This window comes from Notolepis coatsorum (genome assembly GCF_963971535.1).
Source record: "Notolepis coatsorum genome assembly, chromosome: 7".
Classification (NCBI taxonomy): Eukaryota; Metazoa; Chordata; class Actinopteri; order Aulopiformes; family Paralepididae; genus Notolepis; species Notolepis coatsorum.
The window spans coordinates 17,638,763-17,655,459 of record NC_140171.1 but is presented as its reverse complement, the minus strand read 5'-3'; the positions used below and the strand labels follow the sequence as shown (position 1 = coordinate 17,655,459).

The following is a 16,697-nucleotide window of genomic DNA, read 5'->3' as shown; positions in this document are numbered from 1 at the left end:
CGTACCGTGTGTGTCAGTAACAGTGTGTGTGTGTGTTCCTCAGGACAACACTAACCTGTACATGGTGATGGAGTACGTACCGGGAGGAGAAATGTTCTCGCATCTACGGAGAATTGGCAGATTTAGGTTAGTGGCTGACCGCACAGAAACACTGAATATGAACACACACACACACACACACACACACACACACACACACACACACACACACACACACAATATTCTCTATTGAATGATTCTTCTCTGTTCCTCTGTGTGTGTGTGTGTGTGTGTGTGTGTGTGTGTGTGTGTGTGTGTGTCTGCTCATGCTCAGCGAGCCTCATGCCCGGTTCTACGCGGCTCAGATCGTCCTGACCTTTGAGTACCTCCACGCGCTGGACCTGATCTACCGAGACCTGAAGCCTGAAAACCTGCTGATTGACCAGCAGGGCTACATACAGGTGACTCAGAACACTGACACCATGGAACACACGGTGCCTTTGGAACATGGCTGCTTTTTTGGTAAATGGCTGCTTTTTTATATAGCGCTTTTATCCAAAGCGCTTTACAATTTGTTACTCAAATTTGTTTACACATTGATTCACACATTCACTCACACACCGACGGCGGAGGCAACCATGCAAGGTGCCAACCTGCTCATCGAGAGCAATTAGGGGTTAAGTGTCTTGCTCAAGGACACATCGACACACTGCCCGGGAGGACCGGGAACCTCCGGATTGCCAGACGACTGCTCTACCTCCTGAGCCACTGTCGCCCCTGAACATATTTGTTTATTTGTTTATTTAAAGGATCCCCATTAGCTTATGCCGTAGCAGTTTGCTAATCTTCCTGGGGTCCACGCACAATCAACATTACAACAAATAATACAGTAAATAAATAAATACAAATAAAATAAATGAGTAAAATTAACAGAAGAACATACAATTATTGATACAGTAAAAATATAAAAAGTCCAGTTTAACCAACGAGTCATTGTCATCCTATACAAACATGAACCAAAAGCAAACATCTCTATGAGCGTCCAATCAACCCAACTAAACAAACAAACAAAGAAAATTAAACAACCTGTCATCAAATTAAACAACACTTAACACTATGATCGCCGGGGACGAGTTAAGACGTCATTCCTAGCCATGCTCATTCTGCCGAAGACGCCGTAACTCGTCTTTGATGTCAATATTTCCAAAATCTGTCATCGAAATCATATTTCCCCTCCGGAGCCCTGAGACACACTGCAAAGCTCCACTCAACTCTCTAGCGGTTCAAGAGCGCCATCTGGTGGCCGATCGGCAGATCGCCAACCGGAAATGAGCCTTTGAACCGGTAGTGCTCATCCATATGTGGTCCGGGCACTCGCTATCGTTAGAGAGACTCCGTCTTGACACAGTGAACATCGATCGGTGCAAATAACTCGAAAAAACAACATGATTTGGACGTATATACTATTATACAACCTGGAAATGGATCGGGCATTTCTCCATCCCATAATAGAAAAAATTCTGTTCCACGCTCATCTGCCAGCGGCGCGAGGAAGCCACGGTAAGATTCAGCGTTATATTCTAACGTGTTCCATATAAACTGCTATGATGAACATATGACCCACTCTGGATGAATCATCTAACGCTGCCCACGGAATTATAAACGATTCCCCGCCCATCCGGTCATCATCAGATGATATGTAGAAACTTCTAGAACCACATCCAGTTGAAATTTTTTATCTCGCACAGATTCCTACCAAACTGTATTTGATCATCAATATAATGCATTTAGGGCTATAAATCACTTTCTGAAGAAAGCTGCAGAAAACGATAAAAACATACTTATACTTTAGACCATATTTTAGTATGAATATGTGAATGAAAAAGTTTAACGTTGCTACACCCTGAACAATACATATAGGACATTGAATGGGCCATAATAATGGCAATTTAGCAATATAATTAAAAAAGTTATAGCCCTGCAAAGAAGGGGAACTTCTCCATAGACAAATAGAGATGGCGAGGGATGGTAAATTATGAATTTAACCCATGGCGATCAAAGTGTTAATAAGTGCATCTTCAGTCTCTTTTTGAACAATATTTCGTTTTACAGATGAAATTTTAAGTTGATTGCATTTATTTGACTGACCGAAGATAGTGGTGTCATGTGAAAGTAGAGATTGCGAGGAATCCGAACATACCAGCTACGTCATGCTAGCTCACCGGCTTTGTCACGCTAGCTCACCGCCTACGTCATGCTAGCTCACCGGCCACGTCATGCTAGCTCACCGGCCACGTCATGCTAGCTCACCGGCTATGTCGTGCTAGCTCACCGGCTACGTCAGGCTAGCTCACCGGCCACGTCATGCTAGCTCACCGGCTATGTCGTGCTAGCTCACCGGCTACGTCGTGCTAGCTCACCGGCCACGTCAGGCTAGCTCACCGGCCACGTCATGCTAGCTCACCGGCCACGTCATGCTAGCTCACCGGCTACGCCGTGCTAGCTCACCGGCCACGTCATGCTAGCTCACCGGCTACGTTGTGCTAGCTCACCGGCCACGTCATGCTAGCTCACCGGCCACGTCATGCTAGCTCACCGGCTATGTCGCGCTAGCTCACCGGCTATGTCGTGCTAGCTCACCGGCCACGTCAGGCTAGCTCACCGGCCACGTCATGCTAGCTCACCGGCTACGTCATGCTAGCTCACCGGCCACGTCATGCTAGCTCACCGGCCACGTCATGCTAGATATGGTCCAGCATGCTTGTTTACAGTTTACATACGATTTCTACAATTTGAATCAGTCGCACTGCAATCTGTCCTTTCTCTTCTCTCTCTCTCTCTCTCTCTCTCTCTCTCTCTCTCTCTCTCTCTCTCTCTCTCTCTCTCTCTCTCACCCCTCTCTAGGGGGTGGTCTGGAGGGGGGCTGAGTCTCAACTAGGGGGTGGTCTGGAGGGGGGCTGAGTCTCAACTAGGGGGTGGTCTGGAGGTGGGCTGAGTCTCAACTAGGGGGTGGTCTGGAGGGGGGCTGAGTCTTAACTAGGGGGTGGTCTGGAGGGGGGCTGTGACTCAACTAGGGGGTGGTCTGGAGGGGGGCTGTGACTCAACTAGGGGGTGGTCTGGAGGGGGGCTATGCCTCAACTAGGTGGTGGTCTGGAGGGGGGCTATACCTCAACTAGGGGGTGGTCTGGAGGGGGGGCGGTCTGGAGGGGGGTTTTGTCTCAACTAGGGGGTGGTCTGGAGGGGGGCTGTGCCCCCGGGGAGGCATTTGTAATTTCCTGCAACATTAAAAAAAAACATGAAGTATAGTGTATAAGGTTGCTCAATAGTTTAACATTGAACACGAAAACACACACACACACACACACACACACACACACACACACACACACACAGTGTAACAAAGGAACGGAGGACCGAGCAATCACGTATTAGACAATGATGAGTCTGTCTGTAAGCCCCAAGCTTTAATTTACTTAAAAAAATCGAAATGTGCATGTTGTCATAGCGGCTCTGCGCCCCTATACCATTGTTTAGGGAAAGGCCCGCACACACTACTCAAGGGAGGCTGTTTTTCCTGGACGAATGCATGATTCCAGCCAGAGAATTTATAAGAATAAATGGACTTGGTTTCCACAGCTCTGGTGTGGGATTCATTTTGGGTTCAAGAGAGAGGGAGAGAAGTGCCGGTCACACCGTGAGCGAAACCGCTACGTCAGCTGAAGGACCGTCTCGTTTACCTCCACCACCCAGCCAATATTCTCATCCAAGCGCTGAAAAGCGCTCGGGAGAGGCTCTGTGTTTTGGACGAGACAGAACTGCTTGCCTCCACCGTCCGCACCCTTCGGTGGCTGTGTTTCTCTCTCTCATCATCCTCTTCTCTCTCCTCTGCCCTTATTTAGCTTTTTTAAAAGAATCTAGCTTGATTTTTGGCACTCGATCGCTTGAATGGGTTGAGGAGGCAAAAGGCTTCACAAGCGAATGAGCTGTTTCCTCAGTCTCCTCGGTCTCCTCGGTCTTTTTATAGACGACACAAAGTTACCAGATGCCTATTCCAGTCCGGGAGGCACGGCACGTTATTGCAGGCTGTAGTTTCATTTAATTTCATTTCAAACTTTTACTTAAAACCGAGGTTGCCCTCATTCACGTGGAGTGTGCATACAGAAATAAGCATATAAAAGCATAACAATAAGACAACAAGGCGAGACAAAAGTAAGGATAACATTCAATTAAAACACGTACAACTTGATTGACAATGGTTTGGAGATTGAGGTTTTAAACTCTGCAACAGGGGGGGGAGTCTCAAGTGTTAACCCTTCCACTACCACACTACCAAAGGGTTAACCCTTTCACTGCGACAATACAGACGGTTAACCCTTTCACTGGCATACGACAAAGGGTTAACCCTTTCACTACCACACTACAGGAGGTTAACTCTTTCACTACCACACTACAGATGGTTAACCGTCTGCAGTGTGGTAGTGAAAGGTTAAGTTCAAGTTTCTTTATAAATGTTGAGCGATTTGCAGTGTCTAATTTCCCACGGGATAATAAAAGTATTTCTATTCTATTCTACAGAAATACAGGATACTTTTGTATGAAATGCTTCTTTCTGTTTTGCTCCTGAGAGTGTGCTAGGTAAAAATAGATAATTATAATAAGTATGAAATAGAAAGTCAAGTGTAAACAAGACACAAATGTTCAATATACACAGTATACAATGCAGAGTAGTTACAATACAATATAAATGGGATGGGGTAAATGGGATGAGGTGCAATATACAATGCAGAGTGTTTACAGTGTGTTTACAATACAATATAAATGGGATGAGGTAAATGGGATGAGATGAGGTAGCTTGTGGTGCCACCTTGTGGTGGTAAGGTAAGGTGCAATGAGTTGCCAATAATATAATATATAAATATAAAGTGTGTTAGTGTCTAAAGTGTTTAAAGTGGGTGCTACAGTGAGTTGTCCATTTAAAGTGGGTGTGTACATGTGGGTGTGTGTGCTGTGAGTGTGTTTGATGGTTTGTTACATTGCGTTAATTGTCATTGAGCATCCTGATGGCTTGGGGATAGAAGCTCTTTCTGAGTCTCTCTGTGCTTGCCATGAGACTCCGGTATCGCTTGCCTGACCGCAGCAGTTCAAAGAGGCAGTTGTTTGGGTGGCTAGAGTCTTTTATTATTCTCTTGGCCTTATTCTTACAACGCTTGTTGTAAATGTCTTGGAGAGTGGGAAGCCCACCTCCAATTGTGCGTTTGGCTGAACGGGCCACTCTTTGCAGTCTGCTACGGTGTTGTGCGGTGCTATTCCCAAACCAGGAGGTGATATTGCCAGTCAGGATGCTCTCTATTGTGCATGAGTAGAAGTTCTAAAGGATCTTCTGACTCACGTTGAACTTCCTTAGGCGCCTAAGGAAGTAGAGGCGTTGTCGTGCTTTCTTGACTACACTGTCAATGTGTGTGGTCCATGTCAAGTCCTCGGATATGTGGACTCCAAGGTACTTAAAACTGTTCACTCTCTCGACCGGTGCCCCGTCGATGCTGAGGGGGCTGTAGTCCCTGACCCCCAACCTCCTAAAGTCCACAATCATCTCTTTTGTTTTACCTCTTCCAGGTAGGCCCTCTCGTCGTTTGCAGAGATCAGGCTCACCACTACTGTGTCGTCAGCTAATTTGATGATTGTGTTGTTGTTCCGCTGTGCCACACAGTCGTGTGTGTACAGGGAGTAGAGGAGGGGACTCAGAACACAGCCCTGGGGGTCCCCTATGTTGAGAGTGATGGATGAGGAGGTGCAATTGCCTGCTCTTACCACCTGGGGTCTGCCCGTCAGGAAGTCCAAGACCCACTGGCAGAGGTCATAGTTCAAGCCCAGGGCCCTCATTCATCAACGTGTTCTACGCACAGATCTGTGCTTACCCTGTGCGTACGATCATTTCTAAGCAAAGAGTGGGATTCATCAATTTCAACTTGAACTTGACTCCGTGCTTACGTCTACGCACAGGTCAGACCAGGCGTACCTGGCGCCCAGTGGGAGAATATATTATTACAACAAGGAAATGAGCTTCTGTGCATAATAACACTGGCATGTTCTGTACGAACCGTAGTTCATTATAGTTCATTGTAAAATAGCAACAGTAGTGTAATTATGGTCAAAACCCTATAAATAGCATTTGGAATAATAGATCTTTCTCTCAAAATGAATGCAGCATGGTTTATATAGCGTTATCGGAATATACGGGGTGTAGGCTACTGACTGACTGCGCTCCGCGTAGCTTGATTGATTGATTGTTTGAAAAGTTTATTAACAGATTGCAGAATGGGTACAGTACAGTACAGCTCAGTACATACAATTGTTAATTGGGGATGCAGACCAGAGAAAGACTTTCGTCTTGTTTACATCAGGGTCCCCCATTTTCAATTCATCATAAATCATAAAGCTCAACTCGTTATTATTTTGCGCAGACCGCAGAAACACGGGAACGTTTTGATTATATTTAAAAGGCTTTACGTTAAACGAAACAAGTGGAATTTCGAAGCTGTAAGCAGAATACAAGTCATATGAATATAGTGTTCTTCCCCCTTTTTACTGTATAAGAAAGAATAGAAAACGCATTGCAATGACACCAGATAGTGGACAGACTATGTATATGATGGGATTCAAGTTCGCGTTTTTGTTGATCATAGGCATGCTGTCAGAGTATGATATCTTAATCAAACATTCTAGAACATTTGTCGTCACAGATCATGTCCTAATAGAACATAGGCTATGGCATGGATCGTGATATTGTGTGGACTGTTATTATTACTGTACCGGGCGGTACCACCCATTGTGACAACAGCCTTGTGAGTCCCGCACACAAACATGATGGAATTCAAGTTCATGTATTGAAAGGCAGGCTACATCATACATGCAGTGAGATTCATTGTTCTTGTATATGCTCTTGTATTATTGTTTATATAGGCTACCCAATACTGACATCAAAATAGATTGTAGTATGCCTCTAGAAATCATATGCAGCAGGTAGAAAATTGACGGGAGATCCATCGCGATTTGGAATAAAATTGAGGAGAACTTTAATCCCTGGGTATTAATCAAACAACACGGGAAAAGGCAGTCATATTCCAGCGCGGTATTTATTAGTGTTTGCGCTGCCCAGGCAGCAATGGTTAACACTTTGGGTGCCGGCCAAAAATCCGGAAAATGACTGTGGGTTGCCAGGATTCCTGGACGATTCTAGCATATCTCATGATCTTAGCGGAGCTATTTCTATATTTTATATTATAACTATGGGGAAATGGTTGGGCTCATTTGAAGACGACAAGTTGATGTACACAATGCAAAAAACCGTTTGTTTCTGCATGTCTTCGTTCGTTCACAATTACAAGTTAAAAAACGTCAACAAAAGATAAAAGTGGAGGTAAATTATTTAGAACAGAAGTTACAGGCACTTTTATGAAAGGTGTGCCGGCGGGGTGATAATAGGTACTGAACGTGTTATAAAGCAATTTAGACTGGGATGGATGGATGGATGGTTTGATTGATTGATTGTTTGACAGATTGTTTTATTGGTTTGATTGATAGAATGTTTTATTGTTTTGTTGATAGTTTGATTCATAGATTGATTTGTTTGATTGATTGATTACTTTGTTGGTCATTTGATTGATAGAATGTTTGATTGTTTTGTTGATAGTTTGATTCATAGATTGATTTGTTTGATTGATTGATTACTTTGTTGGTCATTTGATTGATAGAATGTTTGATTGTTTTGTTGATAGTTTGATTCATAGATTGATTTGTTTGATTGATTGATTACTTTGTTGGTCATTTGATTGATAGAATGTTTGATTGTTTTGTTGATAGTTTGCTTGATAGAATGTTTGATTGTTTTGTTGATAGTTTGATTCATAGATTGATTTGTTTGATTGATTGATTACTTTGTTGGTAATTTGCTTGATAGAATGTTTGATTGTTTTGTTGATAGTTTGATTCATAGATTGATTGGTTTGATTGATTGATTACTTTGTTGGTCATTTGATTGATAGAATGTTTGATTGTTTTGTTGATAGTTTGATTCATAGATTGATTTGTTTGATTGATTGATTACTTTGTTGGTCATTTGATTGATAGAATGTTTGATTGTTTTGTTGATAGTTTGCTTGATAGAATGTTTGATTGTTTTGTTGATAGTTTGATTCATAGATTGATTGGTTTGATTGATTGATTACTTTGTTGGTCATTTGATTGATAGAATGTTTGATTGTTTTGTTGATAGTTTGATTCATAGATTGATTGGTTTGATTGATTGATTACTTTGTTGGTCATTTGATTGATAGAATGTTTGATTGTTTTGTTGATAGTTTGATTCATAGATTGATTTGTTTGATTGATTGATTACTTTGTTGGTCATTTGATTGATAGAATGTTTGATTGTTTTGTTGGTAATTTGCTTGATAGAATGTTTTATTGTTTTGTTGATGGTTTGATTCATAGATTGATTGGTTTGATTGATTGATTACTTTGTTGGTCATTTGATTGATAGAATGTTTGATTGTTTTGTTGATAGTTTGATTCATAGATTGATTTGTTTGATTGATTACTTTGTTGGTCATTTGCTTGATAGAATGTTTGATTGTTTTGTTGATAGTTTGATTCATAGATTGATTTGTTTGATTGATTGATTACTTTGTTGGTCATTTGATTGATATGCCTGGCGCTAATGAACAAGTAAGTTTTATAACTACTGGTGTAGGTCCAGACAACATTATTATAAAATACAGAATACTTTACAATGCAAAAAACTTGAAACTTTGATGCCATGAACATTTTTATTGTAAAATATGTTCAATAAACTGGGTGACAAGTCATCAGTACCAACCATTGTTGCTGTGCATTATATGCTGGTAACATTCACAGTATAGGATTATGGTAATTTACCAAGACAATACCTTATAAAAAGTGAACACTGGAGGATAATCAACCATTGTTTCAGTGCATTTAGGAGTTTGTTGGTAACATTCACAGTATAGGATTATGGTAATTTACCAATACAATACCTTATAAAAAGTGAACACTGGAGGATAATCAACCATTGTTTCAGTGCATTTAGGAGTTTGTTGGTAACATTCACAGTATAGGATTATGGTAATTTACCAAGACAATACCTTATAAAAAGTGAACACTGTGATGATAACCAACCATTGTTTCAGTGCATTTAGGAGTTTGTTGGTAACATTCACAGTATAGGATTATGGTAATTTACCAAGACAATACCTTATAAAAAGTGAACACTGGAGGATAATCAACCATTGTTTCAGTGCATTTAGGAGTTTGTTGGTAACATTCACAGTATAGGATTATGGTAATTTACCAAGACAATACCTTATAAAAAGTGAACACTGGAGGATAATCAACCATTGTTTCAGTGCATTTAGGAGTTTGTTGGTAACATTCACAGTATAGGATTATGGTAATTTACCAATACAATACCTTATAAAAAGTGAACACTGGAGGATAATCAACCATTGTTTCAGTGCATTTAGGAGTTTGTTGGTAACATTCACAGTATAGGATTATGGTAATTTACCAAGACAATACCTTATAAAAAGTGAACACTGGCTGATGATAACCAACCATTGTGTCAGTGCATTTAGGAGTTTGTTGGTAACATTCACAGTATAGGATTATGGTAATTTACAAAGACAATACCTTATAAAAAGTGAACACTGGAGGATAACCAACCATTGTTTCAGTGCATTTAGGAGTTTGTTGGTAACATTCACAGTATAGGATTATGGTAATTTACCAAGACAATACCTTATAAAAAGTGAACACTGGAGGATAATCAACCATTGTTTCAGTGCATTTAGGAGTTTGTTGGTAACATTCACAGTATAGGATTATGGTAATTTACCAAGACAATACCTTATAAAAAGTGAACACTGGAGGATAATCAACCATTGTTTCAGTGCATTTAGGAGTTTGTTGGTAACATTCACAGTATAGGATTATGGTAATTTACCAAGACAATACCTTATAAAAAGTGAACACTGTGATGATAACCAACCATTGTTTCAGTGCATTTAGGAGTTTGTTGGTAACATTCACAGTATAGGATTATGGTAATTTACCAAGACAATACCTTATAAAAAGTGAACACTGTGATGATAACCAACCATTGTTTCAGTGCATTTAGGAGTTTGTTGGTAACATTCACAGTATAGGATTATGGTAATTTACCAAGACAATACCTTATAAAAAGTGAACACTGTGATGATAACCAACCATTGTTTCAGTGCATTTAGGAGTTTGTTGGTAACATTCACAGTATAGGATTATGGTAATTTACCAAGACAATACCTTATAAAAAGTGAACACTGTGATGATAACCAACCATTGTTTCAGTGCATTTAGGAGTTTGTTGGTAACATTCACAGTATAGGATTATGGTAATTTACCAAGACAATACCTTATAAAAAGTGAACACTGGCTGATGATAACCAACCATTGTGTCAGTGCATTTAGGAGTTTGTTGGTAACATTCACAGTATAGGATTATGGTAATTTACAAAGACAATACCTTATAAAAAGTGAACACTGGAGGATAACCAACCATTGTTTCAGTGCATTTAGAAGTTTGCTGGTAACATTCACGTCACATGAACTACAGGGCATATCTTACTTGGTCTCTCGCATCGATGACTGCATTGTCCATTGATAAATGGATGAAGCGCCAGATGATCTGTGGACCAAAAAATATCCAATACATGCTTCCAAAGTATATAAATAATAGGCCAATGGACTGCATTAGAAAAGTGTGGTATGTTACCTACAGTATATACTTTTTTAAACTGGGTGACTGTCAGCAACCATTGGTTCTGTGCAAACGGTAAAAATGAGGGGGGAAAAAGATAAATAAAAAAAAACTATATACACACACAATGCAAATTATGAATGGAGTCGATACAGCTAGATCGCTAACATAACGTCTCATCTGCAAGTGGTCCAAACATGCCTATGCAATATCGACAACCGTGGCCCAAATACATGTGTTCAACGCATTTGTCTTGTACAGAAAACAGTGCAACTACCCATACACTATACTATACTATACTATACTACAATATACTATACTATACTATACTACACTATACTATACTACACTCAGCTAGCTATACTATGTACCGGTACACATGGTTCTGTCTGTATCACACAATGATGGATTATTTAGAAGTAATCTGTACTTCTGTGTGCCGGATTATTTAGAAGTAGTCTGTACTTCTGTATGACAACTAATAAAGAAACTATTTAGAGAAATCCCTCTTTGTGTGGTACAGAGCGAAGCATTTGTCACGATGCAGGGGGACTTTGCACGATGTGCAAAAATATCTGGTCTCACTCCTGATGCCACGCCTACTGCAGACACGACATTTCCTACACGGTAGCTTTCTCTTCGGGGTGGCTTTGTATGCAACCATTACATGCTTCACAAAGCCACCCACTAATCTGCTCTGCGGGTCCCCCAGTGGGGCCCTAGGGTCGACACGCCCCACCTGCTCAGCCCCTGCCTCCTCCTCATCCCCACCCCCTGCCTCCTCCCCTGCCTCCTCCCCTGCCTCCGCCTCCGCCTCCATCTCCGCTGTCACCCCAGGAATCTTCTTCTCCTTACCGTCTGTGTAGGTCCGCGCCACAGCCCTGGTGAACCGGAAGAGGTTGGAGTAATGCCCTTGTGGGTGCTTTTTTTTGTACAAGACAAACGCGTTGAAGATACATATTTGGATCAGATACATCACAAACTTTTTGGTCCACTTTCCAGTCTTACGTGTAACCGGATAGTACGATATATTCTGATCCAGCTGATCGACGCCGTTCATGAATTTATTGTACTCCAGGATTGATGATGGCTTGAGCATCTCCACCCTCAGCGCTTTGCCCTTCTTCTGCTTCTTCCACACCATCGCCTTTTCCATAGTGTCCTCGTGGAAGCTGCTGATGGTCTTCACGATTCTCTTATCGCGCCATGCCACGATCAGGACCTCCTTGTTGTTGACCGCAATGCGCTCCCCCACACCGATGTCACGTTTGGTAATGTTCTTGATGATGGCTGGCTCGCCCCGGTGCTTCCTGAGGGTACCACAGACGTCGGTCCTCAACTGTCGGAGCCTGGCGGACATACGTACCGAGTTGTAGAAGTTGTCCATGTAGAGCGTATAGCCGGCCCCAGACAGACGTCCAAGCAGACCGACGACCGTGTCCCCCAGGAGCGAGCCTTCCCGACAATATGGCTTAAATGAAAAGCAATATCCTGTGCGTGATTCGCACAGGAAGTAGGACTTGATGCCATAGCGGGTGGGCTTGTTGGGGTTGTAGACCCGGAAGGTCAGGCGGCCTCGCCATGCCATCACCCCCTCGTCAATGGCGAGCTCGCGTTCAGGCTGGTACAGCTCCTTGCACCTCGTGTTTACATGGTCGACTACAGGGCGTACTTTGCACAATTTGTCTCTAACCTCCAGGGAAGTATTGTCCGCAAAGTGGAGGAATCGCCAGATCAATTGGAACCTGTTGCGTGGCATGGTATCAGAGTAGTACGGTGTGTACATCATGTCGTCAGTGGTCCACATCTGGTCCACGCGAGGCTTCCGCAGGACACTGCTAAGGAAATGGAGTCCGAGGAACTTCTTCAGCTCCTTCAATGTGAGGGGCTTCCAAAGCAGTGCCCTGCTACTGGTTAGCGTGGGGTCCAGCCGGGCAATGGACTGCTCAGCGTAGAGGTTGGACTGGGCAACAATAGAGTTCAGAAAAGCATCTGTCAGGAACAGATCCATCCATTTCGCAGGCCGGTAAGATCTGAGTGCCTTGGCGTCCTGGAGCAACCCCGGTTGGGCTGTGAAGGGGATCCTTTGAGGCACCCAGCCCTCACGAGACCAGGCATTCTCCTCTTCCTGACGGATCGCAGCCCTGCTCTTCGCTCCTCCACGACCTGTCAATTATACAAATATACTATAACACCCCTACTGTAGACATTCATATGCCACGTAGTTACAAACTGTGTGAGTGAATGAGTGAGTGTGTGTGGGGTTCAGATGTCAGAGCTGGACGTGGTGTGGGGGTCAGAGGTCAGAGCTGGAAGTGGTGTGCAGAGTGAGGCCAACTTACCGCTCTTAGATGTGCGTTTCCGCCCTGCAACAGGTTCCGGCATGTCCAGACTAGCATCCAGTTCTAGAATCACATGATGTAATACATTACACTAGGGCAACGCATTGTCATTGTATTTACCACCATCACCACCAGACCAGGCCCTGCAGCAGCCAGTCACCACCAGGCCCAGGCCCTGCAGCAGCCAGTCACCACCAGGCCCAGGCCCTGCAGCAGCCAGTCACCACCAGGCCCAGGCTCTAGCAGCAGCCAGTCACCACCAGGCCCAGGCTCTAGCAGCAGCCAGCTACCACCAGGCCCAGGCTCTAGCAGCAGCCAGTCACCACCATGTACAATTACCTGCAGGAGTAGAATGTGATCCTATGTCGTTGCCAGTCTCAGCGTCACTATCTGCAGGGTCTGCGCCAGAATCTGAATTGGATTAAATTCATTCAGTAAGTAAGTCTCACAAAACACAATAGTAATACATTTACACATACATAAATGTAGTTAGTACATACCCAAGCATGTTGGTGTATTGGCCCCGGATTCGGTTTCGGAGTGTTCTGCTGTGTGAACACAAAATAAATCAGCGGCCATCAAAGCATGTACATGTGTGTGTGTTGTAATCAATGGAATTTTACATATGCTACACAACCATGCATTTAAATATAGGCCTCGCCATGTGTCCATGCCATTGTGTATGTGTGTGCTGTAATCAATGGAATTTGCATATAGAGGCCTCACCATGTACTGCGAAGTTCAAAGGTGTTGGAGAGGATGCATGTCTTTTGATCTTGTGTGTGTGTGTGTGTACACACACTGCACACACACACACACACATACACACACACATCAAATGGCATGGGGTGAGGCATCTACACACACACACACACACACATCCATGTAACTAAATGTAGTGGCCTGTACATGCCTACTATATCCTATATCATTCAACTATCGATTTGAACATGCACAAAACAATATTCACATTGCAACATACCAATTACCACGTCGACCACCACCACCACGTCGTATCATGCCCAGCATGCAACTATTATCACTTACATGATAGCTACACACTTCAAAGAGCCACTTCAAAGGGCGTGCACATGCACACACACACACACACACGCACACAAGACAACCTAACTGTAGCACATGGTAGCGTGGCCTGTACTGCATGCCTACTATATCCTATATCATTCAACTATCGATTTGAACATGCACAAAACAATATTCACATTGCAACATACCAATTACCACGTCGACCACCACCACCACGTCGTATCATGCCCAGCATGCAACTATTATCACTTACATGATAGCTACACACTTCAAAGAGCCACTTCAAAGGGCGTGCACATGCACACACACACACACACACGCACACAAGACAACCTAACTGTAGCACATGGTAGCGTGGCCTGTACTGCATGCCTACTATATCCTATATCATTCAACTATCGATTTGAACATGCACAAAACAATATTCACATTGCAACATACCAATTACCACGTCGACCACCACCACCACGTCGTATCATGCCCAGCATGCAACTATTATCACTTACATGATAGCTACACACTTCAAAGAGCCACTTCAAAGGGCGTGCACATGCACACACACACGCACACAAGACAACCTAACTGTAGCACATGGTCGCGTGGCCTGTACTCTACATCCCTACTATATCCTATATCATTCAACTATCGATTTGAACATGCACAAAACAATATTCACATTGCATTAGTAAACATGACGTACCGTTGCCCCGTCGACCACCACCGTGTCCGACTCCCACGTCTGAATCGTGCGATGAATCAGACTCATACCTCCGACCCAAGCCGAGATCATCGTCAGATGATTCCGGAGCTAGAATATAATAAATGCATATCAGCGTTAGGTTTGGCAAACTAACGTTACATAGTCACAGAATAAGCGGTAGGTAAATCATCAAATACACGTTTCACACACACACAATCACATGCATATCGCCGGCGTTGGTTTGTCGAACTAACGTTACATAGACAGTCACAGTATGTAAATCATCAAATACACGTTTCACACACACACACAATCACATGCATATCGCCGTTGGTTTGTCGAACTAACGTTACATAGTCACAGTATGTAAATCATCAAATACACGTTTCACACACACACATATATATATATATATATATAAGACCGTGTAATTACCTGGTGGTTCCCAATCGGCGCTCCCATCAGATTCGTGGGCGGTCGAATCGCTGTCCCCTGACTCGCATGAAGAAGCTATGACCACAGCGGCAGCCTTCCTCTTCCTCGAACTGCGTCGGGTAGAGCCGCTCCCGGTCCCGGGGAGAGACGCGTTACTGGGCCCAGCAACGGTCTCACGGCTCTCTCCGATCGGAGCTACCAAAGACGTTGGTGCTGTTGGTGCTGCTGCTGCTTGAACAACCGCGGGTCCAAACGCCAGCTTCGTCTGAACAAAGCGACCCGCCGCCGGATTGTCCCCTCGCTTTCCTACACTACGTCTCTTCATACTGATCTAAATGAAACTACTAACTGATCAAACTACTATTACTACTACTGAAATATACTACCTAGACTACACACTAATCCCTCGAATAGTACTACTACTTAGCACGACTAAGTACTTTCTAAAGCACAGCTGAAACCTTACAATTAGTCTGATACTACCACTATACTGTATAACACTATAAATATAGACTATAGGCTGATCTCAATTCAAATCTCTCTCTCAATCTCTCTCTCTCTCTCTCTATCGCTCTATCTATCTCTCTCTCTCTCTCTCCTCCAAAACCTCGTAGATTCTGGGATCGCGCTAACGTTTTATACCTGTGGTTACATTGGCCAGGTATGCTGGCCAATCAAATGCCAGATTCATTGTGGGGTACAATATTCCCCCTATTGTGATAGTGTTAGAAAATAGGGGGACACTGCCACCTAGTGAAATTTGAGAGGAAATGCAGTTTCCGGTTAAAATTTTCTTCCAAAAGCTCGGCGGTGAAGTTCAGACAGGGAAAATCGAAAAAAGATGTAAACAGATCAAAGACGCTGTACAGCGTCCTCGGCACCTTGAGCATGGCCGGGAAAGACGCTGTAAAGCGTTTCCCGGCACCCAAAGTGTTAATAGATATCATATCCGACATCACCGTAAGTGTACACGTCTGTCAGCCTGTCTCATGACACGCTTCCCTCGGCTTAGTCAATTTTTCCACATTTCATGGGTGTATTCCATTACCGTATATGGTTAATCGGGGCGTTTCTGGTATGCAAATACGTGAAAGTGTGCACGAGCCTCGGCGCAGAGCCAAGGTGGGATTCATCATGACAGGTGTGCGTAGAGCCTGCGTACGCACGTGTGATGAATCCCGACTTCCCTGTGCGTACACTGGTTCTACATTCCGTGCTTACGTGTGGAAATAGAACATGTTCTACGCACACATTGATGAATGAGGGCCCAGGTCCCTGAGCTTGGCTATGAGTTTGGAGGGGACTATGGTATTGAATGCTGAGCTGTAGTTGATGAATAGCATTCTCACATAGTTCCCCTGCCTCTTGTCCAGGTGTGATGCTG

At 43.4% G+C, this 16,697-nt stretch overlaps 1 protein-coding gene across 1 annotated transcript in view; it reads left to right on the top strand.

Moving 5' to 3' along the window:
- The window catches only part of LOC311231459 (cAMP-dependent protein kinase catalytic subunit alpha-like), a gene marked incomplete at its 3' end in the record, with an annotated part of 58,420 nt that overhangs the window by 8,998 nt on the left and 32,725 nt on the right, over positions 1–16,697 (top strand). The window contains exons 5-6 of the mRNA XM_084318059.1: positions 44–126; positions 314–440. Coding sequence (XP_084174185.1) covers positions 44–126; positions 314–440 — 210 coding nt within the window. The remainder of the gene's footprint in view (positions 1–43; positions 127–313; positions 441–16,697) is intronic.